This window comes from Vidua chalybeata, chromosome 25 (assembly GCF_026979565.1).
Source record: "Vidua chalybeata isolate OUT-0048 chromosome 25, bVidCha1 merged haplotype, whole genome shotgun sequence".
NCBI lineage: Eukaryota > Metazoa > Chordata > Aves > Passeriformes > Viduidae > Vidua > Vidua chalybeata.
Genome location: NC_071554.1, coordinates 2,763,245 through 2,790,163, shown reverse-complemented (window position 1 = coordinate 2,790,163; position 26,919 = coordinate 2,763,245). Strand labels below are relative to the sequence as shown.

At 46.7% G+C, this 26,919-nt stretch overlaps 1 protein-coding gene across 3 annotated transcripts; it reads right to left on the bottom strand.

The window, feature by feature from the left end:
• Positions 1–1,296: 1,296 nt before the first annotated feature.
• MACO1 (macoilin 1) lies at positions 1,297–26,791 on the bottom strand. 3 transcript variants are annotated; one of them, XM_053964491.1, is made up of 12 exons: positions 26,692–26,791; positions 26,425–26,558; positions 19,403–19,544; positions 18,663–18,789; positions 17,311–17,434; positions 16,757–16,935; positions 15,806–16,304; positions 7,905–8,063; positions 6,309–6,491; positions 5,468–5,588; positions 3,395–3,569; positions 1,297–2,454 (listed from the first exon to the last, which is right to left on the bottom strand). In XM_053964491.1, the coding sequence occupies exons 2-12, from the start codon at positions 26,493–26,495 to the stop codon at positions 2,252–2,254; spliced, it is 1,983 nt and encodes a 660-aa protein (XP_053820466.1). In that variant the 5' UTR covers positions 26,496–26,558; positions 26,692–26,791; the 3' UTR covers positions 1,297–2,251. The 3 variants fall into 3 exon arrangements, with proteins under 3 accessions (XP_053820466.1, XP_053820463.1, XP_053820464.1); XM_053964488.1 differs by lacking the exons at positions 26,425–26,558; positions 26,692–26,791 and adding an exon at positions 26,091–26,379; XM_053964489.1 differs by lacking the exons at positions 26,425–26,558; positions 26,692–26,791 and adding an exon at positions 26,091–26,379 and having other exon boundaries at positions 15,806–16,301.
• Between the last annotated feature and the right edge of the window lie 128 nt (positions 26,792–26,919).

Below are 26,919 nucleotides of genomic sequence, written 5' to 3'. Positions count from 1 at the left end.
CACAAATGTCCTCAAAAATGAAATGTTTGGAGCAGCTCCTGGGCACGGGAATGGCAGGACATGATCATATCAAATAATGATAATGATAAATATTAAATAATAATAATTTGTTCCTCAGGGAAGCAGTGCCTCCAGCAGGAACCTGGGACAGAGGAGGTTGGAATTTCCTGGTACCTGAAGGATTTTACCTGGGCACCCAAAACCACAGGAGCCAAAGCCAAGAGGGGAAATCCAGGTCATTCACCCCAAATGCAACTGCAGGATTCCCCCCCAAAAAAACAAAACAAAAAAAAACCCAAAAAAAACCAACCAAACAAACAAACAAAAAAAACCACAGAGAACTGTGCAGAAACAGAAACCAGTGAGAAGCTGCTCCTCCTTTGTGTCTGAAAAAGGACAAAAGCCAAACTTACAGACTTCAGGGATTTAAATTTACCTGTCTTCCCCTGTTTTTAGAGCCCACAGACAGGGGAAGCTGCTAATTTGATATAGGAACCCCAAACCAGCTGCTCTTCCTTCTGCTTCACTGCTGCAAAAGGAAAAACTTACTTGGAATAACAACCCAAACTTATCCTTTTTACATCAGAGCAGTTAAAAAGGCAAAAAAAAATTAAGATTATTTCTTTTTATCTGCAAGAAAATGTTTATTCTTTGTAAACCCCACAGAAAAAAGAGGATGCAGCCAAGACCCAAGTAGTGAACAAAAAGGGTGCCCGAGGGGGCAGCAAAAGAGGGGGGACCTGAACACAAAAATCAGGGACAATATTCCACGTTCTGCACAGGATGGAAAACCTCTGACAGCTCTGAGCAACACTTCCATGGTGACAATGACACAGGGTGGCTCCAAAATGCAAACCACAGCAGCATGCACACCTGGCTAAAGCTGGCATCCCAGGGGATCTCTGGGGCTGAAAGGATGGAATTTGGATTCTTCTACTGACTTGAGTGTCCTACTCCTTTCTTCTTGTTGTTGTTCCATGAGGCAATGTGCCAGTTAACACCATAATTAAAAAATTTAATTATTTTCTTTTCAGAACTTCCAGAGTCCACTGCATGTTTGCAAAATCCCAAAGCTGGGGCTGGATCTTCTCTTGGCTTCCCCCCCTCCCAAACTTTGATCCACTGCAGAAGTTGCCAGTGCAAAAGCCCCTTTCTGTGCATGCAAACACACATTTTTAAATTTGTGCAATTTGAGGGTTCCCTTGAAAACTCCTGAATAAAAGCCCCAAACTCCTTGGCAGCGGGGCTGGAAACCATTCAGACAGAAGGGGAGATCAAGTGTAAATGACAGCTGAATGAAATAAAAAACCCCAGAACTGCAGCTTTTATTAGGCAGCTTTACAGTGTCTCGTGTACAGAACATTGCACAGCTCCACCTTCACTCTCCTGGAGGGATCTGGTGCCTCCCAGGGCAGAACCACCAAGTACAGAACAACTGCTGAGTTTGGACCAAAATAAACAGAGGATGGAGCCTGGTTCCTGATCAACACCCAAATTACCACGAGCAGCTTGCAGCAGGCTCTGTAATGAGCTTTGATACAGAAGCTGGATGACAGTGAAGGGGGGAAAAAATAGTTTAAACCATCAAGTTTCCTCTTGAAATGTCTTTTCCCAAGGCACTGTGAACAAGACTGTTTAGCAATTCTCCATGACTAAAAAACACCAATGGGGATATAAATATTTCACACAACAACCACCATCACATCATCAGCTATTCTTTATTCCTTCCCTTAAACAACGCCCCTGGAATTTGTTTGGTCCTTTGAGGGGGGAAAATCAAATTATCTTCTGCAACATCCACATGTTTGTATTCAATACATCTATAAATCAAAGCTTTGTTGGGTTGTTTAACCCTTTCACTGGGAAAACTGAAGGGTTTTCCTCACTGGATGAATCTGCAAATCCAATTTGATCATTAAATTAAAAACTGAGGCGAAAGGGTTCAAAACCAAGCAAAGCCCTGTGGTTTTTTTCAAGAGGAAACCATGCAAGAGTACATAAAAAGGCAAAATTGGCTACTTGAAAACCAAGAATTCTTTTTAATGCGTTGGCCAAGGAAAATAAATCGCAAAGTTCTGTGAGGTTTTCTAAAAATTTACAAGAAAAACCGATGGGCAGTTCTAGCCAATGCTCTTTTCTCCTGCTGGAAATGACAACAAACACAGTCCCACACGAAACAATTTCATTTTGACTGCAAGAGAGCCCTGGGGGCTCCTCCAGCCCCTGGGGCACAGGGAACCTTGGCATTCACTCATTTCTTCAGGGGCTGATAGACAGAGGCATTGGGGTCGAGTCCAGAGGGGCTGGGCTCCACGAATTTGGAAGAATAATGTGGGGACACAGGGCTCAGGGTGCTGGTGGCTGCAGTGTAGGTGATGCTGGGCATCACTGCCATCACCTCTGCGATCTTCTGTTTGAGGTCCTTGATCTCCTGATCCTTCTGCAGGATCTGCCCTGCAAACAGCAAAGCACAGCACTCAGAACCAGCCCAAAGCCTTCCCTTCCCCACCTGACAGCCCTGAAATCGGCACCTGTGCAGCTCTGAGCTGTGGCCAGAGCTGTGTTTGATTATCTCCAATTAGCACAGAACAAAACTCAAGGCTCCCATTATCATTTTGCATTATTTGGAGTCACAGCTGCACCAGCCCCAAAGATTAATTCTATTTAACCTCATTTTTCTGCCTTCTTCCATTCCCCTTCTCCAAACTCCTCACAAAAGCCCAAGTAGGTTAATTTTCCAAACTGTCCCATTCCCATCATTTCTCTCTGATCTTTCACACCACCACCACAGCAATTCCTGTGATGAAAAAACCCTCTGCTGAAACAAAACAATTGCTCCCTCTAATTAAATATTCCTGCAATCAAACAACCTTCTGCAGGGAAATTAAACTGGTGTTAAATGCAAAGTTATGGAATTTTGCTCCATGGTTTGCACAGCTGCACAAAGCCTGGGCTGGGTTTTGTGTTGGCTTTCTGCTCCCTCTGGTGGCATCACCAGCAGTGCCCACATTCCCCTCACCTGCTGAGAGTTAAAACAGGTTGGGTTCTCCCCAAATTTAGGTTTTATTTACTGGAGGAGTAATAAAATATTAATATGAGGATGACAGGACAGCACCTTAATAACAAGCTTAATTTAATTAATTTGCCTCTTTGAAAGAGAGAGTTCTTTCAGGGCTTTAAGAGATCTCCAGCTCCTTGTAATGGTTTATAACATGCAGAAAATAATAATGAATTAATTTAAACACCTATTTTAATGTTCATTATCAGTTTGATGGGCTGGGAAGGTCAGCTCAGATGGTTTAATTTCCACATTCCCAAAGCTGGAAATGCCAAATTCTCTCTGAGAAATTCCAGGATTGCCCCCAGTCTGTGTGGAATGGAAGCCCCCAGGTACCTTGGGCAATCTCCAGCTGCCTTTTTGCATCTCCCAGGGCAGAGAACAGGTCCAGCTTGATCCTGGTCTCTGCACTCAGGCTGTTCTCCAGGTGCTGGGTCTTGTCCTGCATGGCCGAGAGCGCCGACATCAGCACCTCGGTGTCCTTCTCGTTCTCCTTGTACTTCCTCAGCTCCTGCAGGGGAAACTGCAGTGAGAATGGCAGAAATGCCACCCTGGGGGGCACAAATGTCACCTTGGGGGCAAAAAATGGCATCCCAGGGGCAAAAATAAGGTCACCTTGGGGGAAAAAAATGTCACTCTGGGGTGAAAAAAATGCCATCCCAGGGGCAAAAAAATGTCACCCTGGGGGGACTTCACACAGCAGACAGACCCAGGAGTCTTTTCCCCTCCCCACACTGGGCCTGGCATTAATTAAAATGCTGGTTAATTAAGGGTACCTCCAGTAACCACCCTGCAAGTGATTAAAGCTGTGATTACAGCACCATTTTCTCTGGGCCTCAGCCCTCCACCCAAAAACCCCCAAATTCCTTTCCAAAAGGCAGCTGAGGCAGGCTGGGGGTGTGGGAACATTTCCCTCAGGAAAAAGCTGGAATCACACAACTGCTCGTGTTGGAAAAGGCCTTTGAGAGCACCAAATCCAACTAAAATACATCCCCAAGTGCCACATCTGGACTTTTTTTTTTTTGGACACTTCCATCACTGGGCAGCCCCTTCCACTGCTTCACAACAACATGGAAAAAGCTTTCCTAAAATCCAATCTAAATGGCTGATTAAAGGGATTGTTTGTATCCCACATTAAACCTCACTGTGCTGCAATGCCAGAAATTAAGGGAAGAGAAAAACAGGGAGCAATTATCCTGGCAACCTGTGGCTGTGGAAAAAACCACAAAAATATTCTATACCTTCAAATGGAGGGACAACAGTGCAAAGGAGAAAATACTAATGCCTGCAACAAAAAGCTTCTCTAACAGTTTGAAGATGCTTGTAAAATTAAAAAGCTTAATTAGAGCTGGGTTTAATTATCTGAAAGCCATGCTCAAACACTCCAGGGATAAGCCACACTTGTTGTCAAGGGTTTGGTAAATCCAGGGACAACGAGGCTGCACCTGAGATTGGGAAACGAGTCCACAGCAGCACCAGGTGGGTTTTGAAGAGGTATTAAAAATCCATTTTCATGCAGATTGTCAGTCTGAGCACATCTTTAGGACAGGAATAAGGGCACACATTTGAGCTCTTTAGCTGTAACAAACCCAACCCTGTTTGTTGCATATCTGCCACAAAGGATTTCCAATATTCAGGCGCTTTCACAAAAAAACAAAACAAAACAAACAAACAAAAAAACAACAACAAAAAAAACCAACAACAACAAAAAAAAAACAAAACAAAACAAAAAAAAACAAAAAAAAAAAAAAAAAAAAAAACAAAAACAAAAAAAAACAAAACAAAACAAAAAAAAAAAAAAACCACAACCGAAAAACAGCCTGGTCAGTGCTCCAGACTGCCCTGAATCAGCAACCTTTAGTGAAAAATATGATTTATTACAATGAGACTGGCCACAGGCTCCTTGCATCAGGAAAAAAGTGCAATTGAGGGGGTTCTACCCTCAACCTACACAGACCAGTGGGTTTGGGGGAAAAAATTCCCATTTGACCAACAGAATGGTTTGGATGGAGCTCTGGAACCATGGAATGGTTTGGATGGAGCCTCTGGAGCCCATGCAATGGTGTGGATGGAGCCTCTGGAGCCCATGCAATGGTGTGGATGGAGCCTCTGGAGCCCATGCAATGGTGTGGATGGAGCCTCTGGAGCCCATGCAATGGTGTGGATGGAGCCTCTGGAGCCCATGCAATGGTGTGGATGGAGCCTCTAGAGCCCATGCAATGGTGTGGATGGAGCCTCTGGAGCCATGGAATGGTTTGGATGGAGCCCTGGCCCTGATCCTGCCCACCCTGGGGCAGGACGTGCAGGAGCTGCACTCCCTGGGCATTGCTCTGGTGCAGATCCAGGGATCTGGGAGGGCTGGGAGCTCTCCCTGCAGGCTGCCCTGAGCCCCTGGAGCTGTGGCATTACCTGAACTTTGATTTCCAGCTCTCTGATCTGATCCTCTTTCAGTTTGATGTCGATGGTTAGCTTCTTGCACTCTGTCTCCAGCTCGCGGATGCGATTCCGTAAGGTCTCGGTGCACTCCCCTCTGCAGGGAGACAGCAGGTGAGATAACAGCAGGTGAGATAACAGCAGGTTATCTCACAGTTATAACTGCCCCTCCCCAGCTGCTTGCAGCATCAAAAATTAAAACAAAAACTGAAGCATGACAAGAAGCCAGCTTTGGTCTACTCAGCAAAGCGATTCCCCTCACAACAATGCAGAAGGTTACTCAGTGTCACACCTCGGGTGTTGGGAGATTTGGAATGCTGATGAAATATTCATCAATATTCCAACTGATGAGAGATTCATTCCTTTCTGGGGAGAGCAGAAAAGCAGGAATAATTCTTTTTGGACATTTGGAGCCCTGCAGGTTGAAGTGACCCCAAGTTGTGCTGCAGTGGCACTACAGAACCCCACTGTGCTGAGCCACTGCCCCAGCAGGAAAATTCCAGAATTATGTCACAAATCCTTGATTCCCACGTGAAAGGAGATGCTCCTTTGAGCAGGACACAACATCTCTGAGAGCACAATCCAAGAACAGCAGGTAACTTGGAGCACACTCATCCTTTACACATGTAAATGTCATGTGGGCACTGAGGCTCAGCTGCAGGGAAGACACCTCCCAGTCCTGCCTTGTTTTAACACAAATGAGCCTCTCAACGCAAATAAACTGGCTTTTTTTTTTTTTTAATAAAAGATTTTTAAAAATAAAAGATCAAACACAGGCTCCTCCTTCCCACCCCAAAGCCCCCCAAGGGCAGACCACCTGGTAGCAGCAGCAAAGGCCACAGCTCGTGCAGCAGTTGCTTCTTCCAACTTCTTCCTTTTCTTTTCTTCCATTAATTGTTTTTCTACAAAGGTTCTTGCCTCCTGCTCTGCCTTTAGCTTCTTCTCCAACTGGCTGATCATCTGTTTGTCTTTTTGTTTCATCTGTACAGCGTTGTGCAATCTGCAGGGGGACAGGAGACAGCTTAAAATCTGGCTGTATTTGCCTCGCATTTTAGGATTATTTAACACAAAAATCCCCCTTTACAGCCCCCAGGTCAGTGGCATGTACTTCTTATAAATGACAATACATTTGGCTTTATTTATATATTTGCATTTACCAGTTATTATTGATCACAAATATTTTAATATAGCACAGTTTGTAATCCCTTTTAACTGCTTTTTAATATAGTATAATCTATCAGCTAAAGTTTTCTTTATACCCTTCTAAAGTTTTGAGCCTGCTTTGCCTTCCTCCTAATCCCATCTCACAGCAAGAAATGAGTAAATAACTCTAGAGGGTACAGGGGCGTTTGGCCAACACTGGCCCCACCACATTAACTGGTGCAGAGAATCTCCAATTGGCCAACCAAAAGCACGACACAAAATTGGTGTTTCTGCCTGCTTTGAACTGAAACTGACACAGTTATATATATATAATATATATATATATATAATTATTCCTTATTAAACTGTTAGAAATGGTAAAGAGTGAACCTTGTTTCTGCCTTAGGCTGCAAGATGTGGCTGGGGCGTGTTTTGTTCCCATCTGTCAGAGCTGGGGCAGTTATCCTCTGTCCATTGGGAGTTTTCTTTATCTCTCCCACAACCAATCCTCCCTCCAGGAGACATCTCCTGTTAATGGGCCATTCATTATTAATTATCTTCTGTTCATGGCCAGTGAGTGTCACTGCACGGCTGAGAAAACTCCACCATCCCCCTGGGAGATGCTCCAGGGGGAGGAGCCCAGCATTCCTACCTGGATACAAGCTGAGATTTTGGGATACCACAGCAGCCTTTGCCCACTGCATTCCCAGAGGAGCAGCTTTCTGCCCCACTGCATTCCCAGAGGAGCAGCTTTCTGCCCCACTGCATTCCCAGAGGAGCAGCTCTCTGCCCCACTGCATTCCCAGTGGAGCAGCTTTCTGCCCCACTGCATTCCCAGAGGAGCAGCTCTCTGCCCCACTGCATTCCCAGAGGAGCAGCTCTCTGCCCCACTGCATTCCCAGAGGGAGCCCAGGCCCATCTCCAGCAGCCCTGGAGTTCCAGAGGAAAACTCCAGCCTTGTCCAGGATCCCTGCTCCAGCAGAAGCACAGCTGGCACTGCAGGAGGGCTGAGCCCCCATGGAATGGGACTGCTGCCAGCACCCTGCCCCACAGGCTGCCACCAACACTGTCAGTGTTGTTTTGCATTACTGCATTCTTACTTCTATCCTTACTTTAATTCCAAACAAACACCCGTTACTCCTGCTCCCATGTCTCTGCCCGAGAGCCCCTCCATTTCCACATGCCAGTCATCCAGCAGGGAGGGGGTCCCATTTCCACCTGAGGGGAGGCTCTGGCCCCCCTGGCAGGCAGCAGGGCAGATGCCACCTACTTGTTCTGCAGCAGCTCGTTCTCCTGGCGCAGCTGGCCCATCTCGGCGCGCGCGCCGCGCTCGGCGGAGCTCAGCGAGCTCACCTGCCCACGCAGCTCCTGCTCCACCTGCCTGCTGGCCTGCAGGTCAGCCTTTAGCTTCTTGATGTCCTGCTCCAACCTGGTGGCACAAAGGACAGCAGCACGTTGGCTTTGCAGTTGTCTATTGGCGTGTGCATGGCTGGCTTGGTGTGGCTATACTTCCTTTGGTAGAGTATAACCTGTCACTTTGTGTACAGCTTATTTGTGTGATAAATATATCTTAGAGCACAGCATAATATTAGAACAGGCATTTTAACATCCCACAGTCTCTTTTTCACGTTAACTAACTCAGAATAGTGTACAATAATGAGATGATTCCCCACATTTGTGGGCTATCTTACCTGAAAGATAACAGGGACAAAAACCAGAACACCTAGAGGAAGAATTTATTGACTCTGTTATCAGGGAGTGTAAAAACAACAGGATGGAGTGTAAAAAACAACAAGAAGAAATAAAATATACTGATCTAATGACCAGTCAAAGATTAAAACCAAGCAAGAAAATCCCTGAAACATCTCAACTCACAAGAATGTTTGAATAATGTATAAAACTCATGAATATGCATGTACCAGTACTGTAATGGAACAGGATATATGGAATATTGTTTTACCCTAACTGTGAGTTTTCGGGCCCACCACCAAAAACACCCCAGAGCTGGATATTTGTCCCTTTTCATCCCTTATTAAACTTTTAAAAATTCTAAAGAGTGAACTTTGTTTTTCACACTGGCAAAGACAATTCCAAAGGACACTCTCAGCTTCCTGCCCCCTCACCCCAAGCCTCAGGCACGTTCCATAAAAACAGCAGAACCAACCTCGCACCATCTGCATCTGCCAAACCCTCAAACCTTCAGCCTCCTAACAATCAGCTCTGACAATTCTCTGATTGTGTCCTTGCTAAATAACCAGCTTTTATGTAACTCCATGTAGAGGCACACACACCTCGGAGCCTCCCACAGGAATTCACTGCCGTGCACTGTCAAGTGCTGCAACAAATCCTATGGAATTACATTTCCCCTGAAGTCTGAGAAGCTCTAAAGCAGGACAGAGCCACACACAAACAGGTTCCATTCTGTCCACAAATGCTGGGTTTGATTTGCTAGCCAGAGCTGAGCTGTGAATTGTCACCTCAACATGTTGGTATTTTCTTGCAGCACATGATGTGCATGCTGAGCAAGAGGATGTGTTAAGTCATCCGCAGCTCAGGAGTCAGTAAATTTAGTTTTAATTGCTCTTGAACAGAGACCATCTGCTCTACACTTGAAATTGTAGCTTTGGAAAGTTCTTGAAGATTCATGTAATCTTTTTAATTAAAATATTGTTAAATAAAACACACGTTTCGGAGGAGAGGCACTCAGCTCACTTTGATTTTCCCCCCACAAATAAGGTTATTGATTTTTAGAATAAAAACACATCACAGGTGAATAATCAACCTTTCTAAACTCTGTCACACACTTATTGAAAGCAAATACACCCCAGCCATTCTCACACAATCCTCCTTTGCTCTGCCAGCTATTGATTTGAGAGTTTATAAGTGTCCATAAAGAAGTTGAAGGTGGTTTTATTTCCTAGGCTTCCATTCTGAATTAGTGGCAGTGGGACATTAAGACCAGGAGAACAATCACAAAAGCAAGAAAGAGCTGCCCTTCGTGACACTCAGCAGTGCAGATGAATGGCTGCAGCTTTCTGGTTTCTTAATGAAACATTTTTGGGCTTCAGGGCAGGGAAATCTCAGCCAAAAAGGCACTGAGAGATGAGCAGGGAGAACATCCTGTGCCCCTGACTGCAGAGGGGAAGTGTGGGATCACCAGGGCTGTGGAAATCCAGGGAAGTGGGTCTGTAACAGCTCAAACAGCCCAGAGAGATGAGAGGGGGAATGAGGAGCCAGGAGCAGCCCCCAGAGGAGGCTGGGACACCTCAGACCACTCCAGTCTCAGCCCTCTCCTGCCTCAGCTGCTTCTCCAGGGCTATGGAAGTGCCCTCCTGGGAAGATGAATTCCTTCAGTGCTCTAAAAATGGGCAAAAGCACCCTCAAACAGGGAAAAAAAAAATCAACTTACAGGCAAATAGTAACAGCACAAAGCAAATAGCCACCTCAAAGGGAAGTGCATAAATCACTTCAACACCTGGTGCTCTGCTGAGGGAAAGAATTTGCAAACCTGACCAAGTATTCCAACCTCAGCCCCCAAATGGGAACAGCAGCAGGTGTTCCTTTAGGTGAGTGGTGCCACCTTGTGCAGTGTTAAACGATGGACAGGGCAGCTGTTGGGCCAAGAAATCAGAGTTTCACTTCATCTGCCAAAAAGCAGCAGCTCAGTGTTTTAGAGAGAAGAAATATTTTAATTAAAGAGAGTAGAAGCTGTAGAACCACTACCAGATAGGGTGTGCAAACAGCTGACTGGTTTCAATCCAGGTTTTCATAAATAGGTGGGGAAATGCTGTTTCAATAGAGGAATGCACCTGAATCCCACTTTACACTGACCCAGAAATAATTTCAACATCCATGGCTACAGTGAAGCCATAACTGAAGATAAGAGCTGTAAATAGCTTTTACCTGTAGCTCAGACTGTGCCAAACTCACATACCCCAGGATTTATTTTGGGTATTGAGTATTCCAGGAAAAGAAGCCCTGAGCAGATAAAGCCTGAACAGCTCAGAGGTGCTGGCACAGGACAGGCTGAATTTGTATTTTTTGGCAATGTGAGCTCAGAGCTGCGCAGCCATCTGGCTGGTGGCATTCCTGCACCTGAGTGCTCCCAGGGCTGCTCCAGACTGGGCTGGAACAAAGCTGCAGGATCCCTGGGGAGCAGACAGAGCCAGCCCTGCAGCAGAGATGAGGCCACAGGCACAGCTCTTCCTGCTCTGGGTATGGAATTTGTGGGGTCGGGGCTCAGGGAGGGTGGAACATCCACGAGACATCACCCCAAAGGGGCCGGGTAAAAAATTAACACAGAAAATTCCTCTCTGTGCAGTCAATGCCATACAAAACCACTGGAAATTGCTTTATCAGTGGGCTTGTTTGGAATGAGGTTTTACAGTAAGATTTTAGCAGGTTTTAATTACCCCTTTTCATTACATTGAAGGATTTGCTGCAGCTTTAAACAGCAGAACAGAGAATATCTGTTTTCTGCCAATTATAGAGCAAATGCAGGCTCCTCTCTCCCAAGAACGAGAGGAAGATCACAATCCATCATCATGCAAAGGCTTCCTGGGTGGCTTCTCTCCCAGAGCTGCCCCAATTAGGCAGACACAAGTTCATTAAGAAGGAGAAAACAAGAGGGGAGTTACCCCTCAGACCCACAGGTGCTCCCTGCACTGTCACAGAGGTCACCTCTCCCATAAGGACATTAACACCACCCAAAAATAAAAGCACATCAGGGCAAACCAACACAAAGGCATAAAAAATCCTCAGCTCTGGCATAAAAAAATCCCTGCTGCAAGCAGGGAGCAGCGCAGGGAGCAATGCAGGGGAGCAGGGCTGGCCTCCTCCCCTCTGGAACAGCCTGCACTGGTGCTACAATGATAAATGACCCCTAAACCAGCAGTTTTCACATTATTGTTATTCTTACTCTGATTTCATTTGCTGCTTAAGTCACTTATTTCCTGGCTTACTGGAGAAAATTATTTACAGAGGAGGGGGAGCAAAGGAAACCCGAGTTCTGGAAGGTGTTTTTCCCTGCTGCTACACACAGCAGCACTCACTCTGACACAGAGCTGCTTTTAAATGAGGCTTTAGTTGCAGATTGTGTTGTGCTGTTTATACAAGTGAAGTCAATTCCTTCAGTTTGTCATTGCTAACTGCAGATTTACCCATTTCCTTTGCTGAGCACCACCTCCTGCCATTCCTGGTGAGGAGAATGTATCAGGGATCACCTTGGAGAGGGAGCATTTTCCCAAATGCCTCGGGGGAGATTGATGGATAATTACCTGAAGATAATTCAGATTTAATGCTCCCCAGCATCGATGTCTGGGTGCTCAGTTTACTCCATCCCATAATCACCTCGCAATTGCACGCAAATGAAACACAGCTTATATAAAAATGCTCGTTTTGAAGTACCCACAAGGCCCCGAGATGCTCTCCAAAAGCCCCAGCTCTGCCTGGCACAAGCAGCCCCTGCAGTGAAGCTGTTCCTTCTGTGCCCCTGCAGCCCCGAGCTGCCCCTGCTGGGACTGACAGCTCTCCCTGCACCCCCCAAAATCCAGGAATCCCCAAAGCCAGGAGCCTCCTTTCCCTGCTGGGACTGACAGCTCTCCCTGCACCCCCCAAAATCCAGGAATCCCCAAAGCCAGGAGCCTCCTTTCCCTGCTGGGACTGACAGCTCTCCCTGCACCCCCCAAAATCCAGGAATCCCCAAAGCCAGGAGCCTCCTTTCCCTGCTGGGACTGACAGCTCTCCCTGCACCCCCCAAAATCCAGGAATCCCCAAAGCCAGGAGCCTCCTTTCCCTGCTGGGACTGACAGCTCTCCCTGCACCCCCCAAAATCCAGGAATCCCCAAAGTCAGGAGCCTGCTTTCCCTGCTGCAGACTTCTCCCAGCAGCTGCCATTTCCAAAGGCTGCTCTGCTCCTGAGCTCTCTGCTGCCTTGGGAAGGGGCTGCAGGAGGGATTGGCTCCCACACTGCTCATTTACATTCCCAATCCTGATTTTCTGTTCTGTGCTTGCCTTCCTGGGGCAGGAAACCTTGGCCATCACCCCCCTGCATGTGACACAGGAAACCTGCTGCTGCTTTAATGCCACTCCAGGCGGGGGGGGGGTGAGCAAGAGGCACCAGCCCCTCTCTGCCCGTCAGTGATGTCACCAAATTTCACAATATTAGCACCAAATGGCCACAATTTCACATTAAAACCTCCCAGTCTGCCTCTGCAGGTAACACCATTATAGGAAAGTAAAATTAGCTGTGGCAGAGCAGCTTTTGCTTCACCAAGAATTTTCCCAGTCCAACTGCCAGAAGATGTCCTCGTTATCTGTGAGAATAATTAGTACATGAGACAGCTTGTTCATCACCTCGTGTGCCAAAGGCAGGACCTCTGTGGATAGAGACAGTTCTGCCAAGCTGCAATGCCAGGTTTTTTGTGTGGTTTTAGTGCAGGGATTTTTAAGGGTGCTGAAAGGCAGAGGCAGGTAATGGGTTTTGCAGTGTAATGTGCAATAAACAACAAAAAAATAATTCTGCAGCAATTACAGCTTGGACTTGTTCCATACATTGAGGCTGTAAATCTGTTTCACCTCAGAAATGGCAGTGAAATGGTAGAAGAAATGAATCTGCTGTGCACCTCCTGACAAACAGCGAACTGCAAAGGGACACCAGGCTGATCCCAAATGGGTCCAGAGAGCTGGGGAAGAAGCATCAGATCACAGAGGTTCCTTGATGAAGGGCTTGACAAGCTCCAGCAGATTCCAGCACCCTCAGGAGATGTCTCAGAAAACCCAAGAGGTTCCTGAGCCTCTGGGACTCCTCAGCTCTGGCCAGCAAGAATGGAACAATGCCCAAGGATGGGTATCAGGAAGTTCCTCTCAACAAAACCAAGCACTCAGGCCCTGACATTCCATCAGGCAGAGAAAAAGAAAAGCTTAGCTTCAAATATATAAAATATATAAACCTTAACTAACAGGACCCTTCCAGATAGATCACATCAAATATTTCAAAGTTAGCAACCCTGTAAAACTCCTGGCCTCCAAAACCCCCTGATCTTGACTGTCTCCAGCCCTGCTAATCCCAAGTCCAAGCAGAAGGAATATTTCACATTTGCTCCTGGTTACTCAGCCCAGGGCCATCATCTGTGGACACAAAAGGAAAGCAGCTCGGGTCTGCCATCCTGCTGAGAGGCTGCTGGACACCCAGCTAGAAAAAGCAGCTTTATTTGGAAGCTGAGCAGATCTGAGCTGATCAGTCTGAACAAATGCAGGACTTCACTCAGCCCTTTTCAGGCTCCAGCAGCAGAGCAGACTGAAAGTTTAATAACAGGAATGAGTAACACTCCTGGAAGTGGAAAAAATGATGAACAAATGCCTGGAACTCCAGGGACAGGATAATTGACAAGGTTAAAATAGAAAAGCACCATGAATTTTTAAATGTAAGTGCATCCATCCCATCCAATTTGTCAGGTGAGTTTATGCTCCCACTGGTGTGCGAATTACACAGCCAGGCTGAGCAGAAACAGGATTTCATCAATGACTCCAGGCAGCAGCTGGAGCAGGGTGCTGGGGTTTGGTGCTCCTGGGCTGCCTGCACAGGGACATCAGGGACAAGAAACAGCTCCAGGGATTTGTGGCACAACTCCACACCCACACATCCCAAAAGCACTTGTCTGAAGAAGTTCCATTCCCTCTCAGGGCAGAGTAAGGCCCTTTCAGAGTACAGCTGTGTTCTGTGTCCCTCCCCAGAGAGTTCCAGGAGCTGCAATTCCCTCAGGACACCATCTGTTTTGTTGCAGACTCATTTCTGTGGTCCATGTTCTGTGACCACCTGCTCCAAACTCCCACATAAGGATTTCAAGAGGAAATTGAAGCTTTAAACACAGCAGGTTTAATTCTGAATCCCTGTCCCAGGCACACAATCCTCAGGCTGGCAGCTCATTCCTTCCCTTCTCTCTGCTCAGGGCTTAGGAATGTTTGGAACTGCAGCAAACTGAGCTGACCCTTCTGTCCCTCAAAGAGGGAGCAAACAAAGCCTACGAAGAGTGCAGAGCTGCCAGCTGAGGAAGGGAACACCCAGCCAGGCCTGGCCAGGGGCTGGAGCAGCTCTGCTGAAGGCAGAGCCATGTGCAGCCCATCAGTCCTGTCACACATCAGCCTCACTGGCTGCTCTCTGATTTGCCTCACACAGGCTCTCTACAGACATTAGGTATCAATTAGTCTAGGTGTTTAATTGGCAGGGGTATGTCAATCAGGACATACACACAGAGTGATTATCAGAGGAGAAAATAATATTTCCATTGAAGTAATTGTGTTCCCACAGCACAAATTCTCCGAGATAAAAGCCCAATTATCAAAGGTACCTGCAGGGAAAACAAGTCTGATCTGCCAATTAAGCTGGCCAACACTGATTTGGTGGAATAAGGAATAAGAGACACGAGCCAGGTGGAAAATGCTGGAGAAGGGCAGAATTGTGGAACAGTTTTTGTTCCACACATCTCTCCATGCACAGTCACACCACTTTCCTCACTGGTGCTTTTCCTGGCAGCACATGACAACACCATCTGTCCCAGGGTGAGCCACTGCACCTCACACACCCAGCTCCCTCTGAACTTCCCAGGAGCAGATGCAAAGCTGGGACTTTTCCATGCTGACAGATTCCAGGGCTGTGCCTGCACAGGGCTGTGAGCAGAGCTGAACTCAGCTCCACGCCAGCCCTGGCTCTGCACTCGCTGCCTCCATGCTTGGAATTAGAGATTAAAGCAAAAGCCAAACACTTCAAAGGAAAAACAAAACCAAACCACCTGCTCAGGCACGAAGAAACCCCAGTGAACTCCCTGGAGAGGCAGAGGTCGCTCCACAGAAGAGCTGTCAGGGACAGATGAGCTGATTTTCTCACGTTTACCTCCTGCCTTCCACCAGAGTATTTCTGGTGCCTCACAACAGAGCTGTGAGGTAGGGGAGCAGCAGATCCTGAGCCAGAAATGAAGCAATCTGCTCCAGGCTGCATAGGAAACAACAACCAGGAACACAGCTCCACACATCTCCTGGAGATCTTATCCCACTACTGCATGATTCTGGCTTCTCTAGGTGATCATAAATGACATTTTCCTAATAAAAAGCAAATGAAGCCCCTGAGTCCTGATGGACCAAGGGAGGATGAGACAAGGCTCAGGCCCAACTTACCTTACCAGTGCATCTGGTTTGCTTAGCTGGTTATTAGGAATACAGTTTTCCATTAAGTCCTTATGTGTGCTCGGGCTCTTGCTGGCACATTTCTGTTTTTTCTCATTTTTAGAGGATGAGGAGGGGATGCTCCCGTTGCTTGCACTGTGGCTGCGGGGTGAGGAGTTCACAACCCCGCTGACATTTTTGTAATTTTTGGACGAGGCAGTGCATGAGTCCTCTTTCAAGAGGTTTTCTGTACTTCCTACAAGATCATTATTTAATCTTTTACTATTGATATGGTTTTCCATATATTCAATTTCTTGAATTTTAGAGTCTACAGGTTGCAAAATGTTGTTGTTTATTCCAAGGTTGTGTTTCTTTGCATCCTTGTCCTTTTCTTTCCCTTTTTCTCGATATTCCAGCTCTGGCAACGTTGCAGAGATTTTTTTATTGGCTGGAATTCCTCCATTGTGCTGCAGGAGTATTGAGGAATCCATATCAGATAATCCTTTGGCTGCTGCAACAACAAAGTGGAAAAAAAACAACTTAGTTCATTAAATCCATCAATACCGTGCCACAGAAAGAAAAATCATTATGGACACACCCATCATTCCTGCAGGAAACAATCAGTATTGGAGACTCTCTAGAAAAGAGAATCCAAAGTCACCTATTTTAAGGCTTTTTGCCTCATTCCAGACAGGAAAGAGGGATTTAATAATAAATACTAGAGCTTCACACAACACTGACTGACCAGACTGATGCAGCTGCTAATGAAGAACTGAGCAGAGGGGCCATAATGCCCCTTTCCTGTCACATTAACCCCTCCAAACTGATCTCACTTCTGCCCCTCTGAGCTCACCACACTCCCACCAAACCAAGCCAGGCTGGAGCAGCTCCTCCTCAGCACGTCTGGGCTTTGTTTTTCCTTGGAAGAGCAGAGAACAGAGCACACATGAAGGAATTACTTGCCTTCCTCTGCCTCCCTCTCTTGCCTTTGCAGCATCTGCTGCTCTGGGGGCAGTGCCTGCTGCAGGAGCTGCATGTAGAACTCGTTCTCCTTCTGCACCTCCTTCTGCTTCCTCAAACGCATCTTGTAGCTGACGTAACTTTTAAAGCCAAAGCCCAAAGTCACAACAGGGTAGCCAATGCTAAGGAGGAAAAGAAAAGCAATATTATGAATCAAACTACAGCCATGATAGCAAATTAATCAAGTATAGACACAATTCATATACACTTATTCAAATATATATATGAGAACTTCCACAGGAACTGATTTATGAAGTGGGTTTTGCTGTTCCACAGGAGTTCTCAAGAAATGCTTGGAATATCCACACTGCAAATTCCTCCCAGCACAGAAAGGTGGCACTGGGTCCTTGTTTACACACATTTCTCATGGAACATTTCATGGCAGAAGTGTGAGGGGAAAACTCAACAGCCAAGGCCTGAACCCAAAGAAAAAGCCCTGATTATTCATTTTCCTGGTGGAATAAAGGTTAATAGGAAAAGGACAGAGAAGCACTTACCAGTGTGCTGCAAATGGACGACAAAGGTCCACATGGAAGTTTTTTAAATCTTTAAATCTGATGGCTGCTTCAATATAAACAAAAAGTATCCACAGTGATACTGTTGGTAAGCACACACCTCTTTCTGTGGAGGGAAGGGAAACAGAGGCACCTCAGGGACAGAGTACAGGCAGCAAGGATTTGAAAGTTATTTTTAAAACATTTCAGGAGTCTGAGGAAATAAACCTTAAAGATTTCACCTAAAAAGATCATAACTTAAAAAAAAAAAAAAAAGGAAAAAAGAAGAAAAGAAGCAAGTTCCCACCAACTTGGATGCTTGGATGAGCACTGAAAATGAGTAATTCCTCAAGTTGCCATGAATTAAAATATTAAATCAGCTCAACAGCTACAGCTCAAACTGGCCCATCAGGTTCTTCCTTCTAAGCATCAACGCTGAACAACTTCAGATAAGGTTTAACACATTAATATAGCTCCAAAAATAACCCCAGATCCTGCAGGTATTTGAAATTGGGCAGCAAGTGGCTCACAGCATCTGCCATCAGCTCCCACACTGCTGTTATTAGCAGTGACTAAGTTGTCACAGAGCTGAGGGAGGGATAATCCACAGCACCCTGCAAACCCCTGGGATCAAGGTTGGCACAAAATGTCCCACAAACCCCAAATCCCAGGAATCTGGGTAGTGAAAAGTTACCCCTAAAAAAAAATTTAATTACATTTGATTCCTAAAATGTTTTGATTGAGGGAAGGAACTAAACCACCTCCCCCAGCTCCACTGCTTCATCCAGAGCCAGGGATTTATGAGAACAAACTCAGGGAGAAAAGGGCAGCAGAGGGGGACAAGAATTCTCCAAGGAAGCCTCAAACTGTTAGGGCAGCCTCTAGTATCTCCAGCTCAGAAACTGCATCCAGCTGACACAAAGCTTTGCTAAAACAGAATTAAACTCACTGAAATAACTGGTATTTGAACATTGTTAACTTAAATTATCAGCACACTAGCTGAGTGTGGAGGAACAGAGCACTGTCACAAACTTGTCCTGTGTGCTCTGTAATTGTTGAATCACTGCAGGAGGAGTTTTAAAGTCAGGAATTTAATTTTCTTTTAACTGCTCTGGAATTCCTGTTTATTCCCCTCCAGTTCCTGCTTACTGGAGATACAGCCAAGGGCAAAACAAAAAACCAAACCAAATTTTTTAACTCAAAAAAAACTACATTAAGTGAGGCAACAGCAGAGGGGTTTTGCTCCTAAAAGATGTGTGATACACACTGAGCCCTGGAAATTGTCAATAAAGAAGAGTTGGAAATAAAGAAGTTATAATCGAGTCAGGAAGTTGTAAACCAAGAATAATGCCCACCTGTGTGCCACACATACTGTACCCACACATAGGTGCTGGCAGCAAAGAACAGCCACTGGATTGGGATGAAGAGCAGACAGATGATGTTGGAGGTGAATGCTACACACACAAAAAATACTGAGAAGGCCTGAAAGAAAGGAGGGAGGGGGATAAAGAAGAGGGTTTGGTTATTCCAAACCAAATATAGTTTTTTATGTATATTAAAATATATATAATACATTTTATATAAAATATCTAATAGCTATAATTTTATCACACACCAATATTTCTAATATTACATGTTTAAGTTAAATATATATAACATATTAAAATATATTTATATATACAATAAAATATTTTATATGGCTATATAAATATATATAGCCCTATATATAGATAGTATATGTCTGTGTATACTTTTATATATACACATATAAAAATATTTTCTTTAATATATAAAAAGATTAGAAAGTCTATATAACAGGGTTTTCTTTAAAATAATACAGAAAGTCTTGCCTGTTTGCATATACATAAGGTTACATATAACTCTGATTAATGCAAACCCAGCTCAGGAGTTTAGCCAGTATTTCTCTGTGGTGAAATTAGGATAAATCTTTATTTCACTTCCACTCTCCATGGATAAAGCATGCATCAGAGAGAAGAGGTGGATCAGAGAGGAGGCTCCTGCTTCAGGAGGCTCTCAGTGCCACTGGCAGCTGGGCACAGTGGGGTTTTCCTGCCAAGGCTCTGTGCCCACTCACCAAGCCCTGGTATCGGAAGGAATCGTAAACGCTCCTGATGAAGAGCCAGAATGGCCACAGGTACTCAAACCTGAACTCCAGCACAAAATCTGCCAGCAGCACCAGGGCCCACACCACCAGGAACTTCAGGTACAGGAAGGTGCTGGGGGGAAAGAAAAAGGACATTGCAGGTCAGCACTTCCAACAGAGAAACTGACTTTTTTTTTTAATTAAAATATTCAGAATTAAAACTAAGGACAACTGTAATACATAGAAGGAAATGACAGCCAAAATAATTTTATAAAATAAGTTTAGGGTTTTTTTTTTTATTATTATTCCATTACAGCTGGCTTGGCCTAATGAAGGTAACACTGAACTGCATTTATTTTTCCTCATAAACAGCAGGGTCACTGCTCATCAGCACCCATCTCCCTTTGCACTGTCACACAGTGAAGTCCTGCCACAGGTAACTTCTCCCAGCTGCAATGTTCTTTTTCCAGTCCTCTCCTCCAGGAATTTTGGTGTTCCCCCATCCTCAGCAGGCTGCAGATGTTCCCTCATTTAACACAGACTGCAACACCAATAAACTGAGATGTATTTTAAGCCTACAGCAATTTAAAGTCTGTTTTGATACTGAGTTATCAGTGTTAGATTTAAAAACATCTCTATGGAGGCAAATGGATCCCTTAAAAACAAACAAAAGCCCAGAAAAATGGAAGCACGTGAGGCCTGAGACCAGCCTAACTTCTATTTTTAATTATTTCTGAGCCACATTCCCATGTTCTGAGTCCTGCATTTTGAACCACTGATGATCCTTCTTGGCAACAGAGCCTAAAAACATTTTGAGCTCATACCCAAGTAACACTTGAGGCATCAGCCCAATCCATTCTTCCAAAAAAGAAGCAAAACCCCTTTTCTCCCAAACCTACCACCCCAGATCTGTCACTCCAGCTCCCCAATACCTTGCTGCACTCTGTTGGGTAAAAAAAAAAAAAAAAGAAGGAGGGGTTAAAAATACTTTTTTTCTCATTTAAATCGAATGCAAAGTTTCCTTTTAGTAACTTGTTTTCCCTCCTCTGCCGCCCTGCCAGCACAACCAGCAGAACTTTGCCCTGGAATGTTCAGAGGGAGGCGCCAAGGGTTTGCACCCAGTGCCAGGCAGGGTCGAGTTTCTGCCCTGCTCGGGGCTTTTTTAGGAACTTGTTCAGAGCTTTGGGGAAGAGACAAAACACCAAATTTCCAGGGAAGGAGCTGGGTAGCAGCAGAGGTTTGGAAACGACTGAACTTGTGCAATTCTCACCCAGGTTCAGGTGCAGACCACAGGGCTGGGAAAACACTTGGATTTCTGGGGAGCCAGAGTGAATGGCATGTGCCTGAGAGTGCCCTTATCAACAGAACGGGCTGGGGGAAAATAAAGCAAAGGGCTCCAGGAAGCACTTCAGTGGAATGGAAACAAAATTAATGGCACACACTTGGAAAAGTTAAGGAAGTGCTGTTTTCAGTTCTGAGGGACCCAGCCCCAGTCACAAATTACTGCTCAAGAATGAAACTACAGTGTGAGTACTGAAAAAACCCTCACACCCAACAAAATATCCCACACCAAAACCCAGCCAACCAAAACCCACCAAAACCCCATAAATGGTCACACTGTCTTGGTGGATTATGCTTCCACAGGCTGCCTTTCCCTGTTTATTTACAGTTTAGATCCTCACCAGTAATCTGTAAAAAGCAGCTGCATTCAGAGAATGTTTGACATTAAAGGTGACATTTGGGTCCAGATTCTGGAATTGCACCTGTGCAACTCCTCAGATCTGAGAAATTCTATCAAATCATCCCAGCCAGGAATTCCTTGCTCAGTTTGGTTGTGTTGTGGAACCTTTTCCTGGGTTACTCTCGTGGCTATTGTTTATTTTCCTGCCAGGAAAAAATTTTCCCAGCAAATGAGGGCTGTCAGGACTAATGCTGCTCAACCATGAAGTGCCACTCCAAGTGAAAGCATTTGCTGAACAAGAGTTCTGTAACACAGCCATTAAAGTGATTTCTGATATTAAATTCATATCAATCCAAGGGCCCTGCTGACACTTAGCACCTTCTAAAGTGGGATTGGAACAATGCAACACTTGTAAGGAGGTTTTGCCAACAGTATTAAAGAGCCTATTTCTCATTGTCTGAAGGGCTCCAAAGCCATTCAGAATTCCAGGGGTTCAGGAAAGTTTCAAAGTCTCAATCCTTGTGTTGGCCCCAGCAGGGAGGGAGCCCAAATCTCAGATTCTGCTGCCCCTGAGGTGCTGCACAGCCAGGTTTGTGTTCAGGCCAGCCCCCAGCCCAGCAGGGTGAGCTCACAGCTGAAACACATCCCCAGGAATTAAATCCCCTGGAAAATCTGTTTATTGCATGGGCTCAAATATATTTCACGAGGCCGACTGGAATTCTGAGGTGGATCCCAACAGAGGGAAGATTCTTGCAGATAAATACCTAAAATCTGGGTTATCCAATTTCCTGACACATGTCAAAAAATCTGCCCTGGGTGACCTGGCAGAGGTTTAAGACCAGGGCTTTCCCCATGAAACAGCATATGGCATCTAATCCTGGAGGGTGATAAAGGAGAAGGGAAGGCTGGACACATCCATGCGAGGAGCAGGGCGCAGGGCAGGGAGGAGCAGTGATTCCAGAGCTGCAATTTCTCTGAAAGGTCAATTGATGGCTAATGTACACTAAATAGAAAGATTTATTCATAACCCTGCAGTGCCTGTGCTCCTCCTTTGAATTTGCAAATAAATAATTTTCCTCCTTATTTGTCCTCCCCCTGCAAGTGCCAGATGCCATTTCCTTTTTTCCCCCCTCCTTTTTTTTTTCCTCTCTTGTTCTTTGTTCTCCTTTTACTGCCCCGCAGAAGCAGATCCTCTGCAGGCTGTAAGGTAAAAACACTGCCAAAAACCCCTAGAAAAAGACCCAATTCTGCATCCCAAACCCAAACTGGGGGTGGATTAAGCCTTAATTCTATCCCACTATTATCAGCAAGGCCCAAAAGGCTGGAAAGGCAATCCTGGCATGTTCCATTTGGCAGCCTGACTCATACAAGACAATGGAGTGGGAGGCATCCTGAGGCTGGCAGGGTGCCAAGGGCACAGGTGAGCTTTAAAAAGGTGAATTTGAGCATTTGGGTGAAATCACCAAATTATTAACAACCCCCCACCTCAGGGTTACCCAGCAGCCACAACACCAGGGATGCTGAGTAGAGATTAGCAAATATTAAATCCATGTCTAAATAAACAAACAAACATATCTAAGATTATTATTAGTGGGCAGAAAAAGGGGAACACAGAGTTTGAAAGGCAGCAAATATCACTGCTGGCATGTGAAACACCTACCAGCTACAGGTTTGAAAAGGAAAAGAAATGTAAAGAACCCCAGGGAAGCTCCCTGAGCCCTGATTCTGTGTCCAGTCAGGGCACAGACAGTGTCCATCCCTGAGCTGGGGCAGGGCAGGAAAGGGAAAACCCTGCAGTGATGGCAGCCCAGGCAGGGGCAGACAATCAGCACCACAGGAGGCACTGCCAGCTCTGGGAATTCACCTGCAAACCCCAAAATCCCCAAATCCCCTTCAGCTGCAGGGAGAGAGAGCCAGGGCAGAGGGGCTGGCATTCCCTGTGCCACCTGGGCTGGCACAGCAGAGCACATGAAATGTAGCACGAATTACACTGCAGCCCTGCACTGAAGTTCAAGTCATAAAAGGCAGCTCTGCTGCTTTGTTCCAGACCTCCAGGGCAGCTCCAGCAGAAAATGCTTTACCCTCTATAGGAAGCTGGTAAAAAAAAAGTGCCAGAATAAATTAGCAGGAATCATTATGGATTTTCAAGAAAAGCCTAAAAAAGGCCACATTCCTGGAGGTAGTGCTGATGTTTTCCTTCCAGTTTATTTGGCTGTCAACAATCCAGTCCCTGGAATTCAGCCCTGTCAGGATTTGGGTGGCAGAGGGAACCAGGAGTATTTATGGGGTCGTGGCACCCAGGAATCCTGTCCTGTGCCACCAGGGCCACTTGGAGATGAGACAGCCTCTCCTGCCAGGCACCCACTTGGCTGCCAGCCCACGGAGTGCCTGGGATAAAGGGCAATTTACATCCCCAGCTAAAAAAATCCTGCCACTGAAGGAACATGGACTATTTCAGGACTATTGTCAGGGAATCCATGAGACAGCATCCATCAGCTGATGTGACAGCACGAGTTAAAGCAGGGATGTGTGGAATTCATCTTGAAACTTCCCCAGCTAGGAAAGTGGGACCGAGCAGAGCCAAGACAAGCAATATCAGCAATGCAGCTGAAGGATTTTAGCCAGATTTGAACCAGATCAAAGATGAGGACTGGGAAGACTCGGGAACAAATAAACTTTAATTGCTTAACTGATGACAAGCTGCAATGAATACTTTTAATTAACAATTAAGGGTTTAGTGCATGCACACTGCCAAAGGTAGGAGATGTTAAATCACTTTAGCATTTTTAAACCGTTGCCATTGTTTTACATGGGAGAAGGCAAAATTTGCAATATAAGCTGTGGAAATCAGAGATCCTCCAACTCCTACCGAGAGTGTGGTGGGTTTGGAGATCTGTTGAAAGCAGTTATTTTAAATTATAATAGAGCTCTTTCCACAGATCCTGCAATACTTCTAAAGAGCATAAGTCAAATCATCAGCATTCAGAGAGATCATCTATATCTTTCAGTGCAGCCCAGGATTTTATATTTCTAACTCTGTTCTGTTTTTCTATCACTTCTTATAATCTGCTTCAGTTTTACAGGTGCAAGGAACTCTGCCACCAGAGCTTCCCTGCAGGACAATTCCTTCCTTGCTCTACCTGCTCCAAAACTCCTCATTTTCCCAGCCCTCATCCATCCCCCGTGTCTCAGTGACAGCTCTGCCCTGCTCACACTGCCAAGCTGAACAGGAGGCTTAATTTAAGATCAGGCTTAATTTAAAAAGCAAACAAAACAAAGAGTTAAGTATCACAATCCTGCTGTTTGCTCAGCCTGGCTGCTCTGCCCATAAACCCAGGATGCTTCCTCCTGATAACTGCATTTACTGGGTCTGTGTAAACTGATGGGGACAATTAAGATAAAATGAATAAATAACTGCAGTAATTACAAGAATTTAGACAACTGTAGTTCTGTGAGACGTTACCTGTATGTGATCACTGAATTATGGAGTGAAGAGAATTTAAAAAAAAGAGAAAGATCCCAAATCCATGTAGAAGAACCTCCCTCTGCTTCGATTTCCAAAGGGAAAAGCCTTCCCACTATTTTCTGTGGGACAACACTCTGAGGACATTGATTGTTTCTGTTTAGCAAAATGCCATGTGAAACAAAGGCTAAAAATCCCATTCCTGAGCCAAAGCATCCCAGGAGAAGCAAAGGCAGAGGTGCCTCAGCTGCTCAGAGACTCCAGCAGCTCTTCCTGCTGCACACACTCAGCTCCTGGAGTTCCTCTGAGCTTTCCCTGATGTCCCCTCCTTCTCTCACCCCACCTTCCCTGCCAGTCACCTCAAAGGCAAAGCATTTGGAATGACTTTTGAAATCAAGTTATAAGCAATTCCTTAGATATTTGAATTATTCTTCACCTTGAATAATAATTTCTACACGAAGGATGTTTTCTTTAGCATTCCAGGCATGGTTTTCCCAAAACTTGAAAGTCTAAAGCAAGAAGCTCTCTACTGTCACAGATTCACTACAAGTGGGGTAAGCAGCACAGTGGGACAATTTTATTCCTGTCACAGCTCCCCAGCAGCTGCTTCCCTCATGCAAAGTTAACATCTGAATTGTATGAGCTCGCTCAGGTTTCCAGGCACTGCATTCATCAACCCCACTGAACTAGAAACAGAAATGGGACAGCAGCACATTTACTACAGCTCTCACAAGCTTCAGAGCCTCTCCTGACCCAAACTCCTGCTGACTGAGAAATGCACAATTACTGCGTGCCACACAGAATCTGCCACACTCGGGAGGCCAGAGCTCTGAAACACTCTTTACACAGCCTCACAACCGGGAACACAACTCCGCGTTCTGCCGCTGAGCACCTGGACAACACACCCCGATGGCCAGGACAGGCACATCCCAGCGCACCTCCCCTGAGCGCTGTGTGTGCTCCCTCCCTGCCCAGCTCAGGGCTGAGGGGCACCTGCAGTGTCCCAGCACACCGGGCCATCGCCCCTGCTCCGGGCACTCCCGAGCAGCCTCCTGCCGCCGCGGCTCTCACGGCTTCCCCCGCAGCCGAAACAACTCCGTGAGAGCCCGAGCGAGAGGAGCCGAGCCAGCAGCACGGCTGTTCGGCACCGCTGTGGCTGCCGCACCCCGGCGAGACGCAGCCGAGGCGGCAGCGGCCGCTCGGAGCTCCGGCACCTCCGGCAGCGTCCAGCTGCGAGAGCCCGCCGGGAAACGCTCGCCAGGCGAGGCTCGGAGCTCCGGCACCGCCGGGGTGACACCGGGCGAAGGCCCCGGCGCTGGGCGCGCAGCCCAGCGGCGGCTCTGGCCGCTGCCTCCCGGCAGCACCTCGGCCAGCAGCACCCCCGGCCCCGCGGAGCCCCGGGGGCGCGGAGGGCCCGGGGCGGGGCAGCGCCTGAGGGGCGCCGGGGCGCCATGACGGTGACAGGGCCGGGGGGCGGCCGGGGGGCCCGGCGCCGCGAACCGCCCGCTCCCGGCGCCGCGGCGGCCGCTCGGTACCTGCCGTAGATGCCCTCGGTGATGCGGTTCCGCTTGAGCGGCCGCCGCAGTTTGCTGCAGTCCGCGCTCCGCCGCTTCATCCCGCCGGCCCGGCCCGGCCCGGCCCGCCCCGCTCACGGCAGCACCATCCGCCCCCGCGGGGGGTTCCCGAGCGCGGGGCTTTTTTTTTTGGGGTTATTTTGATTTTTTACCCTTTTTTTTTCTTTTTTTTTTCCCCGGGAAACAAAGAAATAAAAATAATTCCTGGTCCGTCCCTCCCCGCCGTGTCCCCCCGCGCAGCCGCCGCGCAGCGCCCCGCCTCCCCGGTGACCACCAATCAAACGGTTGATCCCACCTGAGTGACAGCATGGCGGACCAATCAGCAGCCAGGAAAGGCAGACAGACGGTAGAATGGACCAATTGCATTGCAAGAAAGTTGAGCCCTCCTCGTGCCGTCGCGTGGCACGCCCTCCACTGTGAATGACGGCCCTGCAACCCAATCAGAGGGGATGATTTGTGATTGATGGCCTGTTAACCAATCAGATTGCAGATTTTGGTCTCCTCCCGCCTACTGTGCTGCGGGCTGGTTCCCGCCCCTTACGGTGACCGACAGCAAAACTACCCAATGGAGAAGAAACAGAGAAATAAAAGGACAGCTCAGCCATCCACTCGGAAACGGAAGAAGGAGGGCTCTGTTTCCTCTGTCACCGTAGCACCGACGTGCCACCTCTCCCGCTTGATTGACAGCCTGGCTGGCAAATGGGCAGTTGGGGAAGCGGACACCACGTCTCAGGTGCAAAGTCAGGCAGTGACGGTTTGTGACGCCCCCACAGCGCGGCCTGCGCTGCCG

What these genes read in the sequence shown, in the direction of transcription:
- MACO1 (XM_053964488.1), bottom strand. Translation starts at nt 26,170, where the DNA reads ATGAAGCGGCGGAGCGCGGACTGCAGCAAACTGCGGCGGCCGCTCAAG. An exon ending in CCTTCCGATACCAGGGCTTG is followed by an intron (nt 18,790 to 19,402) that starts GTGAGTGGGCAC and finishes CCTTTCTTTCAG; the next exon opens with GCCTTCTCAGTATTTTTTGT. An exon ending in ACAGTATGTGTGGCACACAG is followed by an intron (nt 17,435 to 18,662) that starts GTGGGCATTATT and finishes TTCCCTCCACAG; the next exon opens with AAAGAGGTGTGTGCTTACCA.